General features: G+C 50.5%; 1 protein-coding gene across 4 annotated transcripts in view; it reads right to left on the bottom strand.

Moving 5' to 3' along the window:
- SPRYD3 (SPRY domain containing 3) overlaps positions 1-18,089 on the bottom strand; it is a 40,962-nt gene that overhangs the window by 18,197 nt on the left and 4,676 nt on the right. For all 4 annotated transcript variants that reach the window (XM_075915913.1, XM_075915912.1, XM_075915910.1 and 1 more), the window contains exons 3-6: positions 17,173-17,248; positions 16,030-16,154; positions 14,744-14,879; positions 13,547-13,735 (exon numbers count right to left, since the gene is read on the bottom strand). In XM_075915913.1, the coding sequence (XP_075772028.1) occupies positions 13,547-13,735; positions 14,744-14,879; positions 16,030-16,154; positions 17,173-17,248 (526 nt within the window). The remainder of the gene's footprint in view (positions 1-13,546; positions 13,736-14,743; positions 14,880-16,029; positions 16,155-17,172; positions 17,249-18,089) is intronic.

Below are 18,089 nucleotides of genomic sequence, written 5' to 3'. Positions count from 1 at the left end.
CAAGTTTCACAGGGACAGAAATTGCTCTGAGCAGGTGTGGGGTAAGGGGGAGAAGGGGATGCAGAATGGCCATGGGGATGGGGGCAGGACAGGTGTCCCCAATCTCCAGGAACAGAGGCACAGAGAGGGTAAGTGACTTGCCCGTGATCACACAGGACTTAGAAAAAAAAAGCCAGGAATTGAAGCCAGGTGTGCCCAGGCTAGAACCCTAATCACTGCAGCCCTACCTCTCCTAGCCCTGCTGGGACGGACACGGCATTCAAACCACAGCATGTGCAAACAAGAGCCCCTGGGCTGAGCAGGGCAACACAGCCAGTCTCTCAAGAGGAGATGGAAGGGGCGTGGCTTGTCTAGCCAGATGATGGCTGAGGGGTTCCACCTGCTCTTGGTGAATTACAGCGCGAAGAGCTTTAGGAGCCAAAGGACAATGCTGGCACAAGAACAATTGCAAATCCACTGGCGAGGGCTCAGTCGAGGCTGCGCAGGAGGAAGTGTGCACCCTCAGCAGGACGGTGCGGGGAAAGGCGTGCGGCCTCCGCAGGACGGTGCGGGGAAAGGCGTGCGGCCTCAGCAGGACGGTGCGGGGAAAGGCCCTACGGTGTCTGAAGACAGACCATGATCCATTTCTGGCTGGGCAGATGTAACAGGTGTGACCTCAGCAACCATTCCAGGCCTATGGCTCCACATTTCGTGGTCCAGCTCTCCCACAGGACAACTGGAATCTTGCAAAGCAACTTCAAAGGCCTGGGGGCGTCAAGGTATTTGGAGGGGAATCCTGAAGTCAATGGCAGAGCCCCCTGGGATGGGGGAAGAGCAGCCCTCCAGTGAGCAGGGGAGGAATTCCTTGAGTGGTATTCTATTCCTACCTCTGGAAGTGTCACCAGACCCAGTCCAAGCAGGATTTGGGAGGTGATATTTCCAGGTGCTTCCTGGGTTAGGGCACAGGCCGAGATTCTTTGGTGGCTCCCCCTGGTGCCCCATTTCCTAAAGCCTGGGGAGGGAAGTGATCTCCAGGGAGGCCCACCAGCAGCTGGCAGCACCCAGTTGAACAGTCCCAGAACCCATTACTCTCCTGACCTCCTAGCGTGGAGGTGCCCAGCTTGCTGCCCCAGATCTGTTGGAAGATACCTTCAATGCTGCCATTCCAGGGCCTCTCACCAGAGCCTGATTGAGTGCCCCCTTACTGGCACAGGTTTGGCACCCACCAGCAGGCCTTCTGGGCCCTGGATACCCTCCCAGATGGGAAGCTGCCCATCGGCAGCCCACGCCTTTGGCTGTGACATGCCCCAGCAAAGGAACTGGCATGCACACTCCTACCAAAGACATGAGGGGGACACTGTTTACCCAGCGCCATGGCAGCACTACCAGCAGCAGCGGTGACTCAGCCAGTGGTGCTGCCCACAAAACACCTTAATCCCTTTTTAATTAGCTGCTTAAAAACTATGAAGGCATCATGTGAGTAAGAGATTTTCGGAGTAGCCGCTACCAGCCTATGCCATCCAGCCCCGCCCTGCACCATTCATCACCAGGGACCCCTCCCAGCCTTATACAATCCCCCAGTGCCATGATGCTCCAGTTCAGTGTCCCGCAGCAGCACCCCTGGCTTCCCTCGTGCCCCATTCCAAGGCCATATACCCCTGCACCAATACGTTTGCCTCGCCATCAGAGGAGCTGAGTGCTCTCTATGCTAAGGCTAGGACAGCTCCACCCACAAACGCTGCCTCGTGTCTTCCACATGACTCAGGATGCTCAACTCAGAGAGCAAGCAACAGCTTTCCAAGCTATAGACCAGCAGATGAGAACCAGCGGTGGGCACTCTGCTAATCAGCTGGGCAACTCCTGAATCTCTGTTGGGTGGCCACCCAAGTGCTCAGCTTACAGGGAACACTGGTCATGACCAGAAAAAAATTCCAGGAGGACCCTGTATGGACAAGCCACGAGTAAAGGGTGTGTGTGGAGATCAGCCTTTAATCACTTGTCAAGAGGGCATCTGTGCCACCCGTGCCAGCTTCCCGTCAAGCGATGCTGCCTAGTTGGCAGTGGGGTTTGGAAAAGGAAAAGCCCATGCAGTCGTCCAGGGAGATGGCCCAGGGCACTTGCAGCGTGAAAATTCCAGGCTTGTCTGAACAGACAGACGCAAGGTAAAACTGCCCTCGACCTTCCCCTCCCAGCCAACTGGCACACCCACACCCACACCCGGCCTTGCAGAAAGGGCTTCAATAATCAGATTGTCTGAGAGAACAATGTGAATGTGTATTAGGATTTCCTGACAGTCCAGAGCTAACCAGAATGGCCCTGGCTAGAGAGTCAAGGGATGCGGGGCGGGCACAGTAATTCAGCATTAAGGGTGCAAGATGGAAAGAAGCCATCTGCAATCTCCCCTTCCGGGCCAATCCAAGGCAGAGGTGGTTTTCACAGATGGTTCTGAATCAGAACTAGTGTCAGTCCAAAGTTATTAAAGTTGGGCAGAGGCAGCATGGTGCAGTGGGCAGAGCACAGGGACTTTGAAAAGGGACCTTCAAGTGATTGAGATTCAGAGGCCCTATTGTGGCAGCCTCTTAGAGGGGCCGCAGTCTCAGAAAATCCTGCACACCTGTGTACTGGAAACCAGGCCTTTGGATCAGCAGTTCGGACATACACAAAAATCACTTGCCCATGCCACCCAGCATGGAGACTAGTCCTCACCTGTGCTTCAGTTTCCCTATTACATGACAGACACCAACTCTCCTTTATAAAGAGCTGAAAAATCAAGTCTGTAAGCACTTAACATCCAGGTCCCAGCTCTAAAGCATTTGCACACCTCACAATACTTAGTGTATTTACCTGTCCATCCTATTGTGAGGCATTACATGGGGAAAGCAAGGCAGAAGTTAAGAAGGAATTCTGCTGTCAAAAGTCCAAATGGCAGCTGGATGCTAACTCACCCTGAAAAAATCAGTGTTCCCCCTAAATGCCTTGCCCCAGGTGACAGTGCAGAATTGAACATGGGTGTCTCAGGTGCCAGGATAACACCTTACAGTCTAAAGTTTCAGAAGTGTAGCCCTGTTAGCCTGTAATAGAAAAAAAAACGTAACACACAATGAATAGTCCTGAAGCACCTTAGAGACTAACAAAAAATGTAGATGGTGTTATGAGCTTTCATGGGCACAACCCACATTTTTAAACTCTAGGCTTCCTCCTAGAAGGGACAGTCTCCCTTTGAAAACCTGAGCCAAAATCTTCATCACTGTCAGCAGCATAGAATGCGCAGCCCCACCTTTGAGAACGATTTGGTCCTTTAAGTTGCATAATTTGCCATGTTATAACTTATCTTCCAGAACCCACAAACCATTCCTGGAGTGTGTTCAAAATTACTCCCCGTGAAACAGTAATAAAAGCACAGGCTACATTTCAAGAGATTCTGAAGATGTTAATAGTTATCACCGTGTTCTAACTGTGGCGTTTCCAGATCATGGCTGCAAACATACACTTCCAATGAGCAAATGGGACCTGTGACAGCCATGGATGGGCAAGCTCAAAATCCACAGCTATGACAATCATCCTGGCAGACCTGTTGAATTTACAGTAGCCCCTATTCTCAGCTTTCCTTCCCTAGCAGCATTAGGACACTGGGTGGGAGCACTAATTGAGCCACATCTGTGTCCAGTTCGCAGGCTCATCTTCACATTCTAATTAAGCACCTTGGTCTTCTGCACTGCTCAGCCAGCATGAGAATCCTGAGCACAGTTTTGAGGTTCACGTTTTAAAAGAGGATTAAATATTGGAGAAAGTGCAAAAAAGAGCCACTAAAGTGAACTAATAGCTGGAAAAAATGCCTAACGGGCAGTCAAAGTGTTCAAGTGGTTTGGGTTATCACAGAATACTAGAACTGGAAGGGACCTTGAGAGGTCATCAAGTCCAGTCCCCTACCCTCACGGCAGGACCAAACATAGTCTAGACCATCCCTGATAGACATCTGTCCAACCTGCTCTTAAGTATCTCCAGTGATGGAGATTCTAGAACTTCCCCAGGCAATTTATTCCAGTGTTTAACCACCCTGACAGACAGGAAGTGTTTCCTAATGTCCAACATAAGCCTCCCTTGCTGCAGTTTTAAGCCCATTGCTTCTTGTCATCAGAGGCCAAGAAGAACAATGTTTCTCTCATCCTTGTAATACCCTTTTAGGTACTTGAAAACTGCTATGTGCCCCCATCTTCTATTTTCTAAACCAAACAAGCCCAATTATTTCAGTCTTCCTTCATAAGACATGTTTTCTAGACCTTTAATCATTTTTGTTGCTCTTCTCTGGACCTTCTCCTATTTCTCTACATCTTTCTTGAAAAGTGGTGCCCAGAACTGGACACAATACTCCAGTTGAGACTTAATCAGCGCAGAGTAGAGCAGAAGAATGACTTCTCATCTCTTGCTCACAACACTCCTCTTAATGCATCCCAGAATCATGCTTATTTTTTTTGCAACAGTGTCACTCTGTTGACTCATGTTTAACTTGTGGTCCCCTATGACCCTTAAATCCCTTTCAGTAGTATTCTTTCCTAGACAATCACTTCCCGTTCTGAATGTGTGAAACTGATTGTTCCTTCCTAAGTGGAGCACTTTGCATTTATCTTTATTAAACTTCAACCTAGTTACCTCACACCCTTTCTCCAGTTTGTCCAGATCATTTTGAATTATGACCCTGTCCTCCAAAGCACTTGCAACCCCTCCCAGCATGATACCATCTTCAAGCTTGATAATCATACTCTCTATGCCATCATCTAAATCACTGATGAAGATATTGAACAGAACCGGTCCCAAAACAGACCCCTGTGGAACCCCACTTGTTATGTCCTTTCAGCAGGATTGTGAACCATTAATAAGTACTCTCTGAAAATGGTTATCCAGCCAGTTATGCACTCACCTTATAGTAGCCCCACCTAGGTTGTATTTCCCTAGTTCATTGATAAGGTCATGAGAGACTGTGTCAAATGCCTTATTAAATTCTAGGTATACCACATACACCCCTTCTCCACGAGACTTGCTATCCTATCAAAGAAAGCTATAAGATTGGTTTGACATGATTTGTTCTTTATAAATCCATGCTGGCTGTTCCCTATCACCTTATTATCTTCCAGATGTTTGAAGATGAATTCTTTAATTACATGTTCCATTATCTTCCCTGGCACAGAAGTTAAACTGACTGGTCTGTAGTTTCCTGGATTGTTCTTATTTCCCATTTTATAGATGGGCACTGTATTTGCCCCTTTTCCAGTCTTCTGGAATCTCTCCTTACTTCCAGGATTTTTCAAAGACGATAGCTAAAGGCTCAGATATCCCTTCTATCAGCTCCTTGAATATTCTAGGATGCATATCATCAGGCCCTGGTGACTTGTAGACATCTAACGTCTCTAAGTAATTTTTAACTTGTTCCTTTTTTATTTTAACTTATAAACCTACCCCCTTCCCACTAGCATTCACTATGTTAGGCATCCTGTCACCACCAAACTTCTTGATGAAAACTGAACCAAAGATGTCATTAAGCACCTCTGCCATGTCCAGGTTTCCTGTGATTTTCTCCCTCTTCACTGAGCAATGGGCCTACCCTGTCCTTGGTCTTTCTCTTGCTTCTAATGTATTTGTAGAACACCTTCTTATTACTGTTTATGTCTTTAGCAAGATTTATTGAAAAGGAGAGGAAACCTGATGGGGGAACAACGCTCGGAAGAGGAGTGACTACATGCACTCCTACCCGAAGCCATTCAGAGCACCGCTTCTCGCCCTCCTGCAGCTTGGGGACAGTTGCTGGTGGCTTCAGCTAATGGATCAGGTGCAAATCTCAGCTCAGCCCTAGTCAGTGATGCCTTCCAGGCAATGAGGTACCTGTACTGCCCTTGGGAGCCAGGGCTAGTTCCAGGCATGCTAGATGGACACCTAACACCCCTCTGATCTATCATAAGGGCAGCTGAATGACCCGGCCCCAGCTACACTGCAAACTCACCGCCAATTCACCGCCCACCATCACTCATGGCGTCTCCCTTCAAGCCCCTGCCCACTGAATAGGCACAAATAAGATTTTCCTTTGGAGGTCAGAGCCTGCAGACACTCACTACTTGGCATAGCATTTGCTATAGCCAGCTAGTTCCACAAAGGCAACATGTACTTGCAGCAGCAAGCACTATAAAAAAAAAGGATCAGATCCAGTATTCCAACCCTTCCAAAAATTGAGTCAAGTACAAAAAGTCATGAGGTTAACTTAAAAATAATCATAAGGTTAAAAAAAATCCAACATTTCAACTCTTTGTATTTGCTTTCCAGTTTCTGAACATTAGGGGGTCACGTTTTCTAGTTTCTCTGCATAGCCAAGAGGATTAGCACCTTCCAGTAATTACAAAAAAGCAAGCTGAAATTCTGTCACATGACTCCAGAAAATGGCGCTTTAAGGAATACAGAGACACCACATAGCAAGAAACTCATGAAGAGAAATCACAACAGCTGACACCACAGATCCTTGGCTATTTCTTGTCCATGCCCACAACTTTTCTAGCTCTCCTGGCTTCTGCCACCCCGATTTCAGGCAGGCAATTAATTTGGCAAACTCTTCCTGGTTGTTAAATAAAAGACAGGCTGAATGCCAGCAGACGTGTGGCACCCTGGCCTCACCCCAATACCATACAAGTTTGCTCCAGCCCAGAGAGTGCTTGGATTCAAGTGCACTGGACCTAATCCCCCAAGACAGGAGCGTGAGACCATCTCAAATGCTTTGCTGACGTCCCTCCAGCATGCTCTCTGCTGCCTCCAATGCCAGCCAATGAAAATAAAACACCTTCGAGTTTGTCTGGCACAGTACATCCTCCATACGTTGCTGCCGTCTATTATTCATTGTCATCTCAGCCCCTTGGTTGCAGAGAAATTCTCACAATTCAGTCTGTTCTTTCACTAGAGTCTGAGGCTAAAAATCCCTAGATGTGCCACAGAGAGGTTTATATCTCTGCCTGCACAGCAGTGGAAGGGCCCACCCACTAGAGAGAGGTAGTGTAGCCTAGTGAACAAAGCCCTGACTATTCTGGGTGCTATTCCCAGCTCTGTCACAGTCCTGGGTCAGGCCTTGTTGCCACTGTGCCTCATATACCCCATCCATAAAATGGAGATAATGCTACTGATGCCCTTTGTAAAAGCATGTTGAAACCAACTAAAGCACAGTATGAGTGGTATCATCATAGATGGGCTGGTCTTCCGGAGCATAAGGGGATGGGCGCAGCTAGCCAGCCTACAGCCTCAAACAGCTAGAAGCCAAAGTAATTAGTCAGCCGCCAGAATTTTGAGTCAGGCACCTAGAGGAGAGGGAGAAGGGGCTATGTTCACCCCCATGACACACAAGTAGACGGTGGAACTCATTGCCACTGGATGTTGTTGAGGCCAAGATCAAAGCCAGATTAAAAGTGAGGGGAGCATTTATCTGGCTTACAGGGATATCACATTAAAACAGCACATACCAAACAAAGTGTTGGAAGAGAGACAGAACTTCTCACTTTGGCTCAGCCGGTCTCATGGATGAGACCTATTCACACTGCAAGCAATGAAAAGGAAGCAAACAGAGGAACCTTGGGTGAGAAAGCCCAAGAGGAGCCTTTATGAACATTCTGCTGTCAGGGAGGGGAATCTCTCTTCCTGCTGCTTAAAGCCATGCATGCTCACTCCACCACCACCCATTCCTACAGGGACCCTCCCCACTCTTCCCAGCAAGGACCAGGGTTAGTTAGGTGCTCCAGGCACTAGTGGGGCAGAGTAGGCAAGAGAAAGGGGTCAGATCAGGCCTGAATTATACCAAGGACAGAGGAAAAGGCTCCTTCACACTCCTAGAGTGGCTGTGTAATAACATGACTGCCAGGCCCCCTTCCCTCCTAGAACACACTACTTCATCCTCCTTTCCTGCAGTCTGCCTGAGCCACCAACATGGTCTTAAGGAGAGAGAATCCACAGGGAGCAGCATGGCCTAGCTCTGGAAAGAGGACACCTGGCTTCTATCCCTGGCTTTACCATCAATGTGCTCCATGACTTCAGATAAGCATCTGTGGCTTGCCCAAGCAAAGAGTTTAGAGGTGTCCATCTTGAGCTAAAACTGAAAGAGGAGAAAGCAGAGTCTTTTGGCACATGCTATAAAGTCTAGGCTGCCCCACACCGCTCCAGCTTTCAGTCCCAGGCCTTGTTTACACGCAGACAGACAAACAGGCTACAGTGCTTTAATGGTCCTGGTCTTGTTAAAGCAGCACGAGTCCCTGGTGGGAATGCATCCATGCCAGTATAAAGGGCATTTTGCCAGTACAGTTTATTCTTGTAGGGAAAAGGAAAAAGTTATATTGGTCCAAAGCACTCTTACACCAGCGTATATCTATGCCCATGCTAGGGGTTCTGAATTACTCCAACCACCAAGTACACCAAGGCAAAACATCTAGTCATTTCCTCTACTGCCCTTCAGTCTGTTGTTTAATCTGCAAGCTCTGACGGGCAGGGATCATCTCCCACTGTGTAAGGCCCAGAGCAATGCGGCCCTCTCTCCGCGGGGCCCAAAGATGCTACCCTAATGCAGATAACAGAAGTTCCCAAACATGAGGATGCTGGGAGCCAGACCACAAGCCACTTTTGAACAATGCCAGAATCACAGCTGCTGGGGACTAACGGCAGCTCTACACTGAGCTCAGCAATCAGGGGCCTCTCTCTGGGACAGATACCCATGCTCCACCTTCTGTTTCAGAGGCATGAAGAATGGCTGCAACTTGGCTAAGGTCATCCACTGACCCAGGACTCCCAGCTCCTAATCTTGGCTTTAAGAGCTTGCTCATGCCAGACTTCCTTGCCATTCCCCACTGGGGACAGTGAGCCAGGCAACTTTGTTCAAGCCTAAGTCATCTCAGTGAGACAGAGCATGATACCAACCTGGCATGCAGGGCTATGGCTTCGTTGGCATGCCACAGCCTGCTCAGTCAGCACAGCTCCCTGGGAAGAACCCAATACCAACTTGACAAGGGAGCCCCACTCCCTCTCTGTCAACAGCACAGGGGGCCCCAAAAAGTTCACATGACATTCACATCTGAGACCCCAGAGGCCTTCTTCCCCCCTCCCAGGCTCTCCACTGGCCACTAAGGGTCTCTTCTCTCCCTGCCATGGGCGCTATGGCCAAGGGCCATGGTGGGGGGAAGGGCGAGGGGCAGGGGAGCTCTTATCCTGTCTGGTGGTAGGCAAGATGGCAGAACCCCAGCCCCACTGCCCACTCCCTGGGTGGTATGGCTCCTCCAGTAGCTATTCTCAGTATTGTGTCCTTCATCTCTGTGCCCCTCCTTTTCCATGTTATGGGAAACAGTCCCACTCCCAGCACTTCCTGTTTTCTGACCTTGCTTTAAGTTAGGAGAAGAGGAAACTGCTTGCCAAATTTGGTGGTCCTAGGTCTTACCATTTAGGAAGAGTTCTTGAACAAATGGACATGTAGACAGATGGACTCAGAGACACACAAATCTCTAAAATTATATATAAAGAAACACTCCAGACTCTTAAAATGCTATTGATTTGAGGATCTCTTTACAGACATTAAGCCTCCACACAAGAATCAGGAAGTTTTAGAGAGGGGAAACTGAGGCACAAGGCAGCATTGTGACAAGGCTATGGTCATGTGCTGCATCAGTAGCAGAGCTAGAAGAATTCAGGAGTTCCAGCTCCCAGGATGGTAACCACAGCTACCTCACCCGGCAGCTTTGGAGATGGGCGAGTTCAGCCCCATGGGAATCCCTCTGCCCCAAACGATAACAGTGGCTTCTGCTGGGGCTGATGCAAACCAAAGGAGTAAAGATGGGGTGCCACCCCACACAGGAGCCAGCTGTACTGTGAAAGAATGCAAGAGCTTATTTATAAACCTCCTAATTCAGCGTTCACGACACACCCTGCCAACCCTCCTGCACCAATTAGCACCGTACATTGTTTGAACGTTTGTGGTGGGGCGGCTATGCTGGCCGGTATTTACACATGGCAAGAGAGAAGCGGGGGGAGGCGGAGGAGAGACGAACCAAAGAGACTTGCCCAGGCAGGCAGAACCCCACGCAGCTGTTCCAGGGAGACGACGAGAAACACTCGCTCTGTCTAAAGGTCAGCGAGGGCCTAGGAATGTCTCTCTGGCCCTGCCTCAAAATTCAGCTTCACAGATGTTGTCTGCACTGAAATGTCAGATGAGAATTGGGGGGGGAGGAGGCGGTTAATAAAGGTTGAGATGGAAAAGGAAGCAGCCCAAGACGTCAGATTCCTCCCTGCCGCGACGCCTTGATCAAATGGCCCAGCCCGGCTGCATCCGGTTCATGCGAGCGGCCGTTGTGTGTGCCACGACATGGAGCTTGCCTTTGCAGCTGCAATCCTTTAACAGCTGGAGAAGGTTTGGGCCCCAAATTTGTTTTTGAAAAAGGGTAGAAATGCTCCGAAAGCTTCAGCTGGGAAGAGGCGGCAGCAATGGCTAGTTCTAGCTTCCAGCCCCACTGACACCACGACTTTGGGTGAGTCACGTCCAACCACTCTGTGCCTCGGTTTCCCCATCCGTGAACAAAGGTTTGCCTTTATCTTTCTCTATCAGAGGGCTTTGGGATCTCCTGAGGAAAGAGGATATCGGCAGGTATTACTGACCTTCGTTTCCAAAGCAGGAAACAGGCCATGAGAACAGAGCCTTGCCCATGGTCAGACAGTGAATTAGTGGTAGAAATAGAGAAGACAGAGTCTCCTAGTTTAACCACACTTCTCCCATTGCATGGGACAGCATGTCGGAGCTGTCTGAACACGAGGGACTCGGGCATCTTGGAATCTGGTGTAACAGCAGCCAAATGCTTGCTCTACCTCCATTTGAAGAGCAGTGAGCATCCAGACAGTGACAAAGAAGTTGTGAGGTTCAGGTGCCCACCTTCACAGTCAGCAGTTTCCTTTCTCCGCCTCCTGACTGCAGCAGGATGCTGGGAACAAGGTGAAGCACTAGGCCCTACAACTACCACCAGCCTTGCCTCCAGGTTCGCCTGTGCTGCCAGGTGACGAACCGCCCCCTGCCAGGAGCAGGCAGGGCAGACACCCCTACTTGCCAAAGGCTGGGAGGGAAGCAAAGCAGTGGCCAATATGTGGGGACGAGAGTGCTAAGCAAGAAAGGAGCCAGGCTGTAGGCTGGGCTTGTGGGACCATTGCCCAAAAGCTATGCAACAACCCAGCCATGCAAAGGGGTCATCAGGTAGCAGCCTGGCATTTGCCTCCAGGCTGTAAAGAACTTGCTCCGCACCCTCCCCCAACCAGGGCAAAATCCACCCAATATCGATAGGGATCACGCTCCAGGTAACCACACCAGCAGGGGACAGAAATGGCACAGCAGCTTTCCAAGCTATAGACCAGCAGAAGTGCTGAGCTCTGGGAAGGGCCCAAAACCTGGGCCATTGCCCCCTCTCCAGACCAGCATCCCCAGCAAGGATGGGAACACATGGTCCTGGATTACTCGGCTGGCTGCAGCAGCAAGCAAACCACCAGTGGGACTCTATTAGCAGTGCTGTTCTCAGGAGCAGGCAGAAGCAGCCTATAGTGCGGATGTGACAGGGAGAGAGGGATGCAATTACTGACTCTTCATCAATCCCATTTCATTGCAGCAGCCCCGATAACAGACGGGCATCCCAAGGCCACATTCAAATACTTCAATGGGCCATACTCACACACAGCCAGCAGGCTCACTAGCTTCACAGCCCTCTTAATGACAGACCACAGCTTTGCATCAGGCTGGAGCTGCAGAGAGAGGTTTTGTCCTTCTAAGGGAGGGGCAGAGGAAAGGGAGTGAGGAGTCCTGGGTTCTATCCCCAGCTCCAGGAGGGAGCCCAGCTCCATAGGGAAAGGCAGGAATTGAGTGCCAGGATTCCTGGGTTTTATATAGCCCTAGAGATCACAGTTTGGCAATTTCCCTATCTGTACAAGTAGACTAAACGCTTATCCACAGGTCTCCACATGTGGTGCAAAGAGGGCATGTGAGCAAGTGCAAAGCCCTGTGCTTCTCAGCCACCCTGGGCTGGAAGCACCTTGTGCATTGGAATTAATGCTTTTGGGACCAGGACATGTCTTCGGAATTGATCTTGTCCCAGGCAGGGCTGAGAAAGATAGAAATCAGATCCCAGTTAGACAGAGAGTTAATAATCTCTGGGGCAAAATGCAGCCCCTCGTCCTCAGAGACCTCAAGGCCTTCATCGCTGGGCCAAGTGGGACCAGGCAAATGCCAGGGCTGAAATGCAGCAGAGCCCAAACCAGGGACTTCTGGGCTCCCAAGTAAACACAGATCTCATACAACTAGTCCCAGATTTTCAGCTCCTGCTGCTTCCCAGGGCCGGGCGGGAAGGAGGCACTGAAAGAGACCTTGGCAGAGACAACAAGGCTCTTCCCTCTCACTGGGCGTTGATCACCACCAAGGCACGTATGAGATCACACATCGCTGCTAGGGGTGCCCAAGAAGCTAAGCCAAGCAGGGTTTTCAAAGGCGCTGCTTGGAACAATTCCACTTCTTTGATGGATTTCTGGGGTCAGGAGCAAATCCCCAGCACTACCCCACCTCAAGCTTGGCTAAAAATAAATCGGCATCTGGATGTTTGTGAAATTAATAGAGTCAGCAATCCAAAAGATCACACAAGCCCGCACGTTCTTGGGTAATGCTAATTCTACTGAGCAATTAGCCAGCACTTTCCACCCATGGATCCTGAAGCACTGTGCACAGGCGGGTCGTGGGGCAGCATCACTGGCCCTGGAACAGACATGGAAAAACTGAGGCACCAGAAACAGAGCCCAAGGTTCCAGACTCCCAGTCCAGAGCCACATTTGCTAGACCATGCTGCATCCCTGGGTAGCAAAGAGGGAGAAGATGCCAGTTTGCTCTCATTGAATCCTGGGGCTCTTCTCCTTGCTTTATCTACCTGTTGGCTCTTGCCTTAGACTAAGCTCATCAGATCTTCGGGGCAGTAAGGGTCTGTCCTAGGTTTGCCCAATGCTAGCTTCTGGGCAGCCATTTATGCTATCGCAGTACAAACGGCTGCTGCCACTGTAGCTTACAAACCAGAGAAGGAAAATCTTTAAAGCCTTATTCCTAGACCCAACCTGCACCCTGCCTTCCACAGACTCTCAGTCCAGGCCCTTTGAAGTAAGAAAGTGTCCCTGCTTGACACCACAGCGCACAGTAACCCCAGTAAGAACCCAGCACAAGCGCAGAGCCGCCACCCCCTCCAGCACAGACCACTCAACACCCGCTGCAGAAAGAAGTCATCCCCAAAGGGTCCCTGAGCATGTGCCAGCTAGGGCTATGGTCAAGTCCTGTACAGCATGAGCTCCACAGATCCCTACCCCTGATCCCACAGGATTCTGGGCTCCGTCGCTGCAGCACAGGCTAAGATGCTGGCTGGAATCCAGAGGAGCAGGGGAGTGGCAGGAAGTGAGTTAGCTCAGCTCTAAGGAAGGACCATGACCAGGAAATGCCCAGGCTGAAGGCAGATGTTGGCTCTCTGCAGGGGTCACCCAGGGCAATCAGCTCGCTCACCGTGCCGCAGACCTTCACGTCGTGGAGCCGGCCCCACTCATCCTCGTAGCTGTCCACCATCATGACACTGTCATCATCCTCAGTGCCCAGCTCGGCATGGAGATGGAGCCGGACCTCTTCTCCCAGCGAATGCATCCCCACGGCAGGGAAGAGCCCATCTGGGGACTGTGGCATTATGGTGGAGCCCACCTGTGGGATACAGCCAGTCAGACCCTCCAGGAGTGGAGTCACAGCATGACAGGTCCTTGGTATCTCAGCACAGCCTGCCAGCAGTGGCAGAGTCAGACATGGGAGCTGAACCCCAGCCTCTGCTCTCTGGCACATGGGGGTCCCTAGGGATTGCAACTGAGTCATGTCAATGGAGGAAGCCTACTCGGACCTAAAGGATCTAGCCCCTGGAAGAGCTCACACATTCTCCCCAGCCTCATCTTTGCAGAGTCTGCCCTGAAGCTGTGACTATGGGAGAGTTCAACCAGTTACTTGGTTTTTGACAGATCCATTCCCCCCACAAGCTGAGGACCACAAGCTGAATATAAGTCAACATGTGACACTATCGCAAAAAAACCTAACATCATTCTGGGAAGCATTAACAGGAGTGCTGCGAGCAAGACAGGAGAAGTCATTCTTCTGCTCCACTCTGCGCTGGCCTCAACTGGAGTACTGTGTCCAGTTCTGGGCACCACATTTCAGGAAAGATGTAGATAAACTGGAGATGGTTCAGAGAAGAGCAATAAAATGTTTAAAGCTCTAGAAAATATGGCCTATGAGGGAAGACTAAAAGAACTGGGTTTGTTTAGTTTGGAAGACAGAAGGGACATAATCACAGCTTTCAAGTACCTAAAAGAGTGTTATAAGGAGAAAGGAAAAAAATCTTCTCCTTCACCTCTGAGGACAGGACAAGAAGCAATGGGCTTAAATTGCCACAAGGTTGGACATTAGAAAAAACTTCCTGTCAAGGTGGGTACGCACTGGAATCAATTGCCTATGGAGGTTGTGGAATCTCCATCACTGGAGATATATGAGCAGATTAGACAGACACCTGTCAGGGATGGTCTAGATCGTGCTTGGTCCTGCCATAAGTGCAGGGGACTGGACTTTCTGACCACTTGAGCTCTCTTCCAGTTCTCGGATTCTAGGATTCTGTGCATTCTATGAAACCCAGTAGGTTCTGCAACAGTTTTAACAAGCAGCGCTCACCCTCTTTCCATTCTTGGTGAAGAAAATCTGGGCTGTCTGGACCTCAAAAGAAACCGGCTCGATCCCGCAGCCAATCCGATCCCCTGAGCTGCACTTCGTCCCAAACTGTCGCCCCTTTGCTCTGCCGTTGTAGAGCCTGTAGGTGCAAAGAGCAAGGAGTGACCAGCCCTGATGTGAGACTGGCTTGGCACTAAGGGCAAAATGAACGCGTGGCAAGAGAGGAGCATTTTACGTCTATCGACCCTGGGCCTCTGCAGTGACACACAGCACCGTCGGGGGAGTAACCCTTCCATTTGCATAGGATCCCAAGTAGCACCAGCTAACCTCAGTGCAGTTAGCCTGGCTGCTGCAGGAGATGGTCTGGACGCATGGCAGACTGGCCGCCAGCTGAGTCAGACTGGCATCTGTCCATCCTCAGCACCTGTCTGGGACCTGTCAGCAGGCCTCTGAGCACCCCACTGATGGGGAACCAAAGCACAGAGCAGCCATGTGACTTGCCCAATATCAGCCAGGAAGTCTGAGACTTGAGCCAGGCCTCCCAAGGAGGAGTCAGGCCTCCTAACCCTTAGGCCCATCCTTCCTCTCTGTGATGAGGAAGCAGATGGTGCAGCTCAGTGGAAGGCCCAGCAGGGTGTTGATGCCTGCTTAAGAAATAGGGCTGACAGCACCCAACATGCCATGGCAGTGGCAGCTTGGCACATTTTCAGAAGATTTGCATAGTCCTTTGGACCAGAGATATGGAACATGCATCCACAGCACAAAGGGAGATGTCTCCATGCTGAGCAATACACAGAGCAATCTACTGGTGTTTCCCCACTAACCCTCGGACTGCCAGAAGCTGGGATTGGGCAACAGGGGATGTCACTTGATAAAGTGCGCTGTTCTGTTCATTCCCTTTGAAACATCTGATACTGGCCATTGCTGGGCTAGCTGGACTGTTGGTCTGACCCAGTATGGCTGTTCTTTTGTTCTTGTTATGACTGTCAGCTCAGGGCTTTTACTGCTCATCAAATAAATTCCTTTGTTCACCACACACACACACACACACACACACACACACACCATCTGCCCTACATTAAAACCACAGCCTCTCTGAAAGCTACCAGCCCCTTGTACAGCAGGTCTCAGCCAAAGCAGTCTATGACCCCCTCTGCCATCCCTCCAGAGCCCTTTTCACTCAGCTGCTCAGGAAATGACACAGGAGACAAGCACACGCCAACATGCTCCCCAGCCATGCTCCCTCACAACACTCCGCTAATCTGGTGACTGGGTAGCACCCAACTCACTTGCCATCATCGGCATGGTAGGCCACGGAATCAGGAAGCCACCCTGGCTGATGGTCCAGGCTGTAATACTGCGGCACAAGGCCCACAGCGATGGTCCCCCGCACCCCACTGTCCACAATCGACACCTGCAAGTAGGTATAAGAACAATTCCTTTCCATTCCACCAGCAGCACTTCTGGCCAGAAGCACGCTCTCAGTTCCTCACCGGAGCACCAGCACATGCTAATGCAATGGCTTGGGTGATCAGCCAGGGCACAGCAACGCTGCACAACAGAAAGTTGGCTGTAGCTTCAGGAGCAGGGGTGCAAGAGAGTTTAGATCCTCCATGCTCAAGTAAGGGAGATGGACAAAGAACAATGGCAGAGGCTAGGCATGAGCTCTGAGAATGGCTTATCAAAAAGAAAACAGAAATCACTTGATCAATCTGTCTAAGCATCTTCCCAGGAAAAACACACCAGGGACCAAAGGTCCTTTCATCTAGCAAAGAAAGGCAAAACAAGAACCCATGGCTGGAAGGTAAAGCCAGACAGGTCCCAACTGACATAGGACACCAATTTGTAACAGTGAGGGTTGTTAACCACTTGCACAAATCACCAGCAGAAGCGGTGGCTTCTCCATCTCTTTAGGCAGGGGTGGGAAACCTTTTTCTGATTGCAGGCCACTGTCCCACAGAAAAAACAGTCGGGGGCTGCACACAAGTGATAAACAAAGAAAACCCACTCCTCACCAGAGTGGGCTCCCCAATGCTGGGGGAAGCCCCGAGCCAGGCAAGCCAGGAGCTGCACCCAGCCCCCGGGCCTTAGGTTCCCCACCCCTGTCTTGAGGATTCAGACCCAGATGGGAAGGCTCTCTGGAAGGGCTGCTTTACTCAGGCAAGTTACTGGGCTCCTTACAGGGGTAACTGGGAGGAAATTCTCTGGCCTGTTATACAGGAGGCCCCTTCCAGTCTTCACATCCAGGAATCTCAGCTCAGAAATTCCTGGCAGAACACATGGCAAAGGGCTCAGAGCCCAGAGGCGCAGCATGCTAGGCTAGCAAAAGAAGATAAGAGAAGGTGTCATCAGGAGAGACAGACAAACTCATGAAGGCTCTTTAGAGAACATTAGACCCAGGGAATTCACCCAGCCCCAGCAGGTTAAATTACCTCAAAGTAGTTGTTGTCTTTGGTCAGCGGGCGAGGCGCGACGTAGCAGCCAACTTCCCCAGAATTCCCATGGTAACTACAGAAGAGCAATCAGAGGCCCCATTACTTAGACATCATGGTCTGGGCTAGGCACTTTACATGACAAGGGATAGCAAGGAGTGGGGGACTTGTGGCTGGGCAGCTAGCCCAGCAAAGGTGACCGTCATGTTCACTTGCTGGCTGAGCTAGCGAATAGAACAATCACTGCCAAATTCAATCACCAAGTGCCCCAGGCGCAGGGGACAATGGCCTGGAGTTTCTAAAGTGACTGACAATTTTGGGTGCCCCACTTGAGATGCCTTGGAAGTGCCCAATTCTCAGACAGCCTCTGAAAGGCAGGTCCTTGGGATCTCAAGTGGGGCCCCACAAAATGATACATTACTTTGGAACTGTAGGCTCAAGGGCTCAGAAAGCAAATTGGATGGCTTTGCTTCCCAACCTGTGGTCCTAGTCCAGCCAGCAAGGCTGCTGGTCCTCGCAGCAAGTCCCTCTTTCCCCACCTCTCCTACTTGCGGGATTTGTAGCTCAGTCCAACCTGCCACCTGCCAGGCTTTGGAAACACCACACCTGCAAATAGTATGCTGCACTTCTAGAGCACTTCAAAGCCTGCTCCAGACACTTACGCCTTATGGCGAGGTAGGTCAGTAGAGCTGGAAAGGGGATTGCCTCAGGTAGATGCCAAGAACAGAACCACAAAAGCATCCATCTCCTCTATGGAAGCGTTGTCCCTTGGGACATTCAACATTATAAAGCACAGGACAATATACGTTATGTACAGCCACAGCCTAACCAGCAACCCTGGATGAAGGAGGGGGTGGAGACAATGAACCGACGTGTCTTTTCAAGCTCCGACCTTGTCTCAACTCACTGACATAACC

The sequence above is a fragment of the Pelodiscus sinensis genome, unplaced genomic scaffold (genome assembly GCF_049634645.1).
Source record: "Pelodiscus sinensis isolate JC-2024 unplaced genomic scaffold, ASM4963464v1 ctg94, whole genome shotgun sequence".
Taxonomy (NCBI): Eukaryota; Metazoa; Chordata; order Testudines; family Trionychidae; genus Pelodiscus; species Pelodiscus sinensis.
Note: the sequence above shows the minus strand (reverse complement) of the source record. Positions and strands in the feature narration are given on the sequence as shown.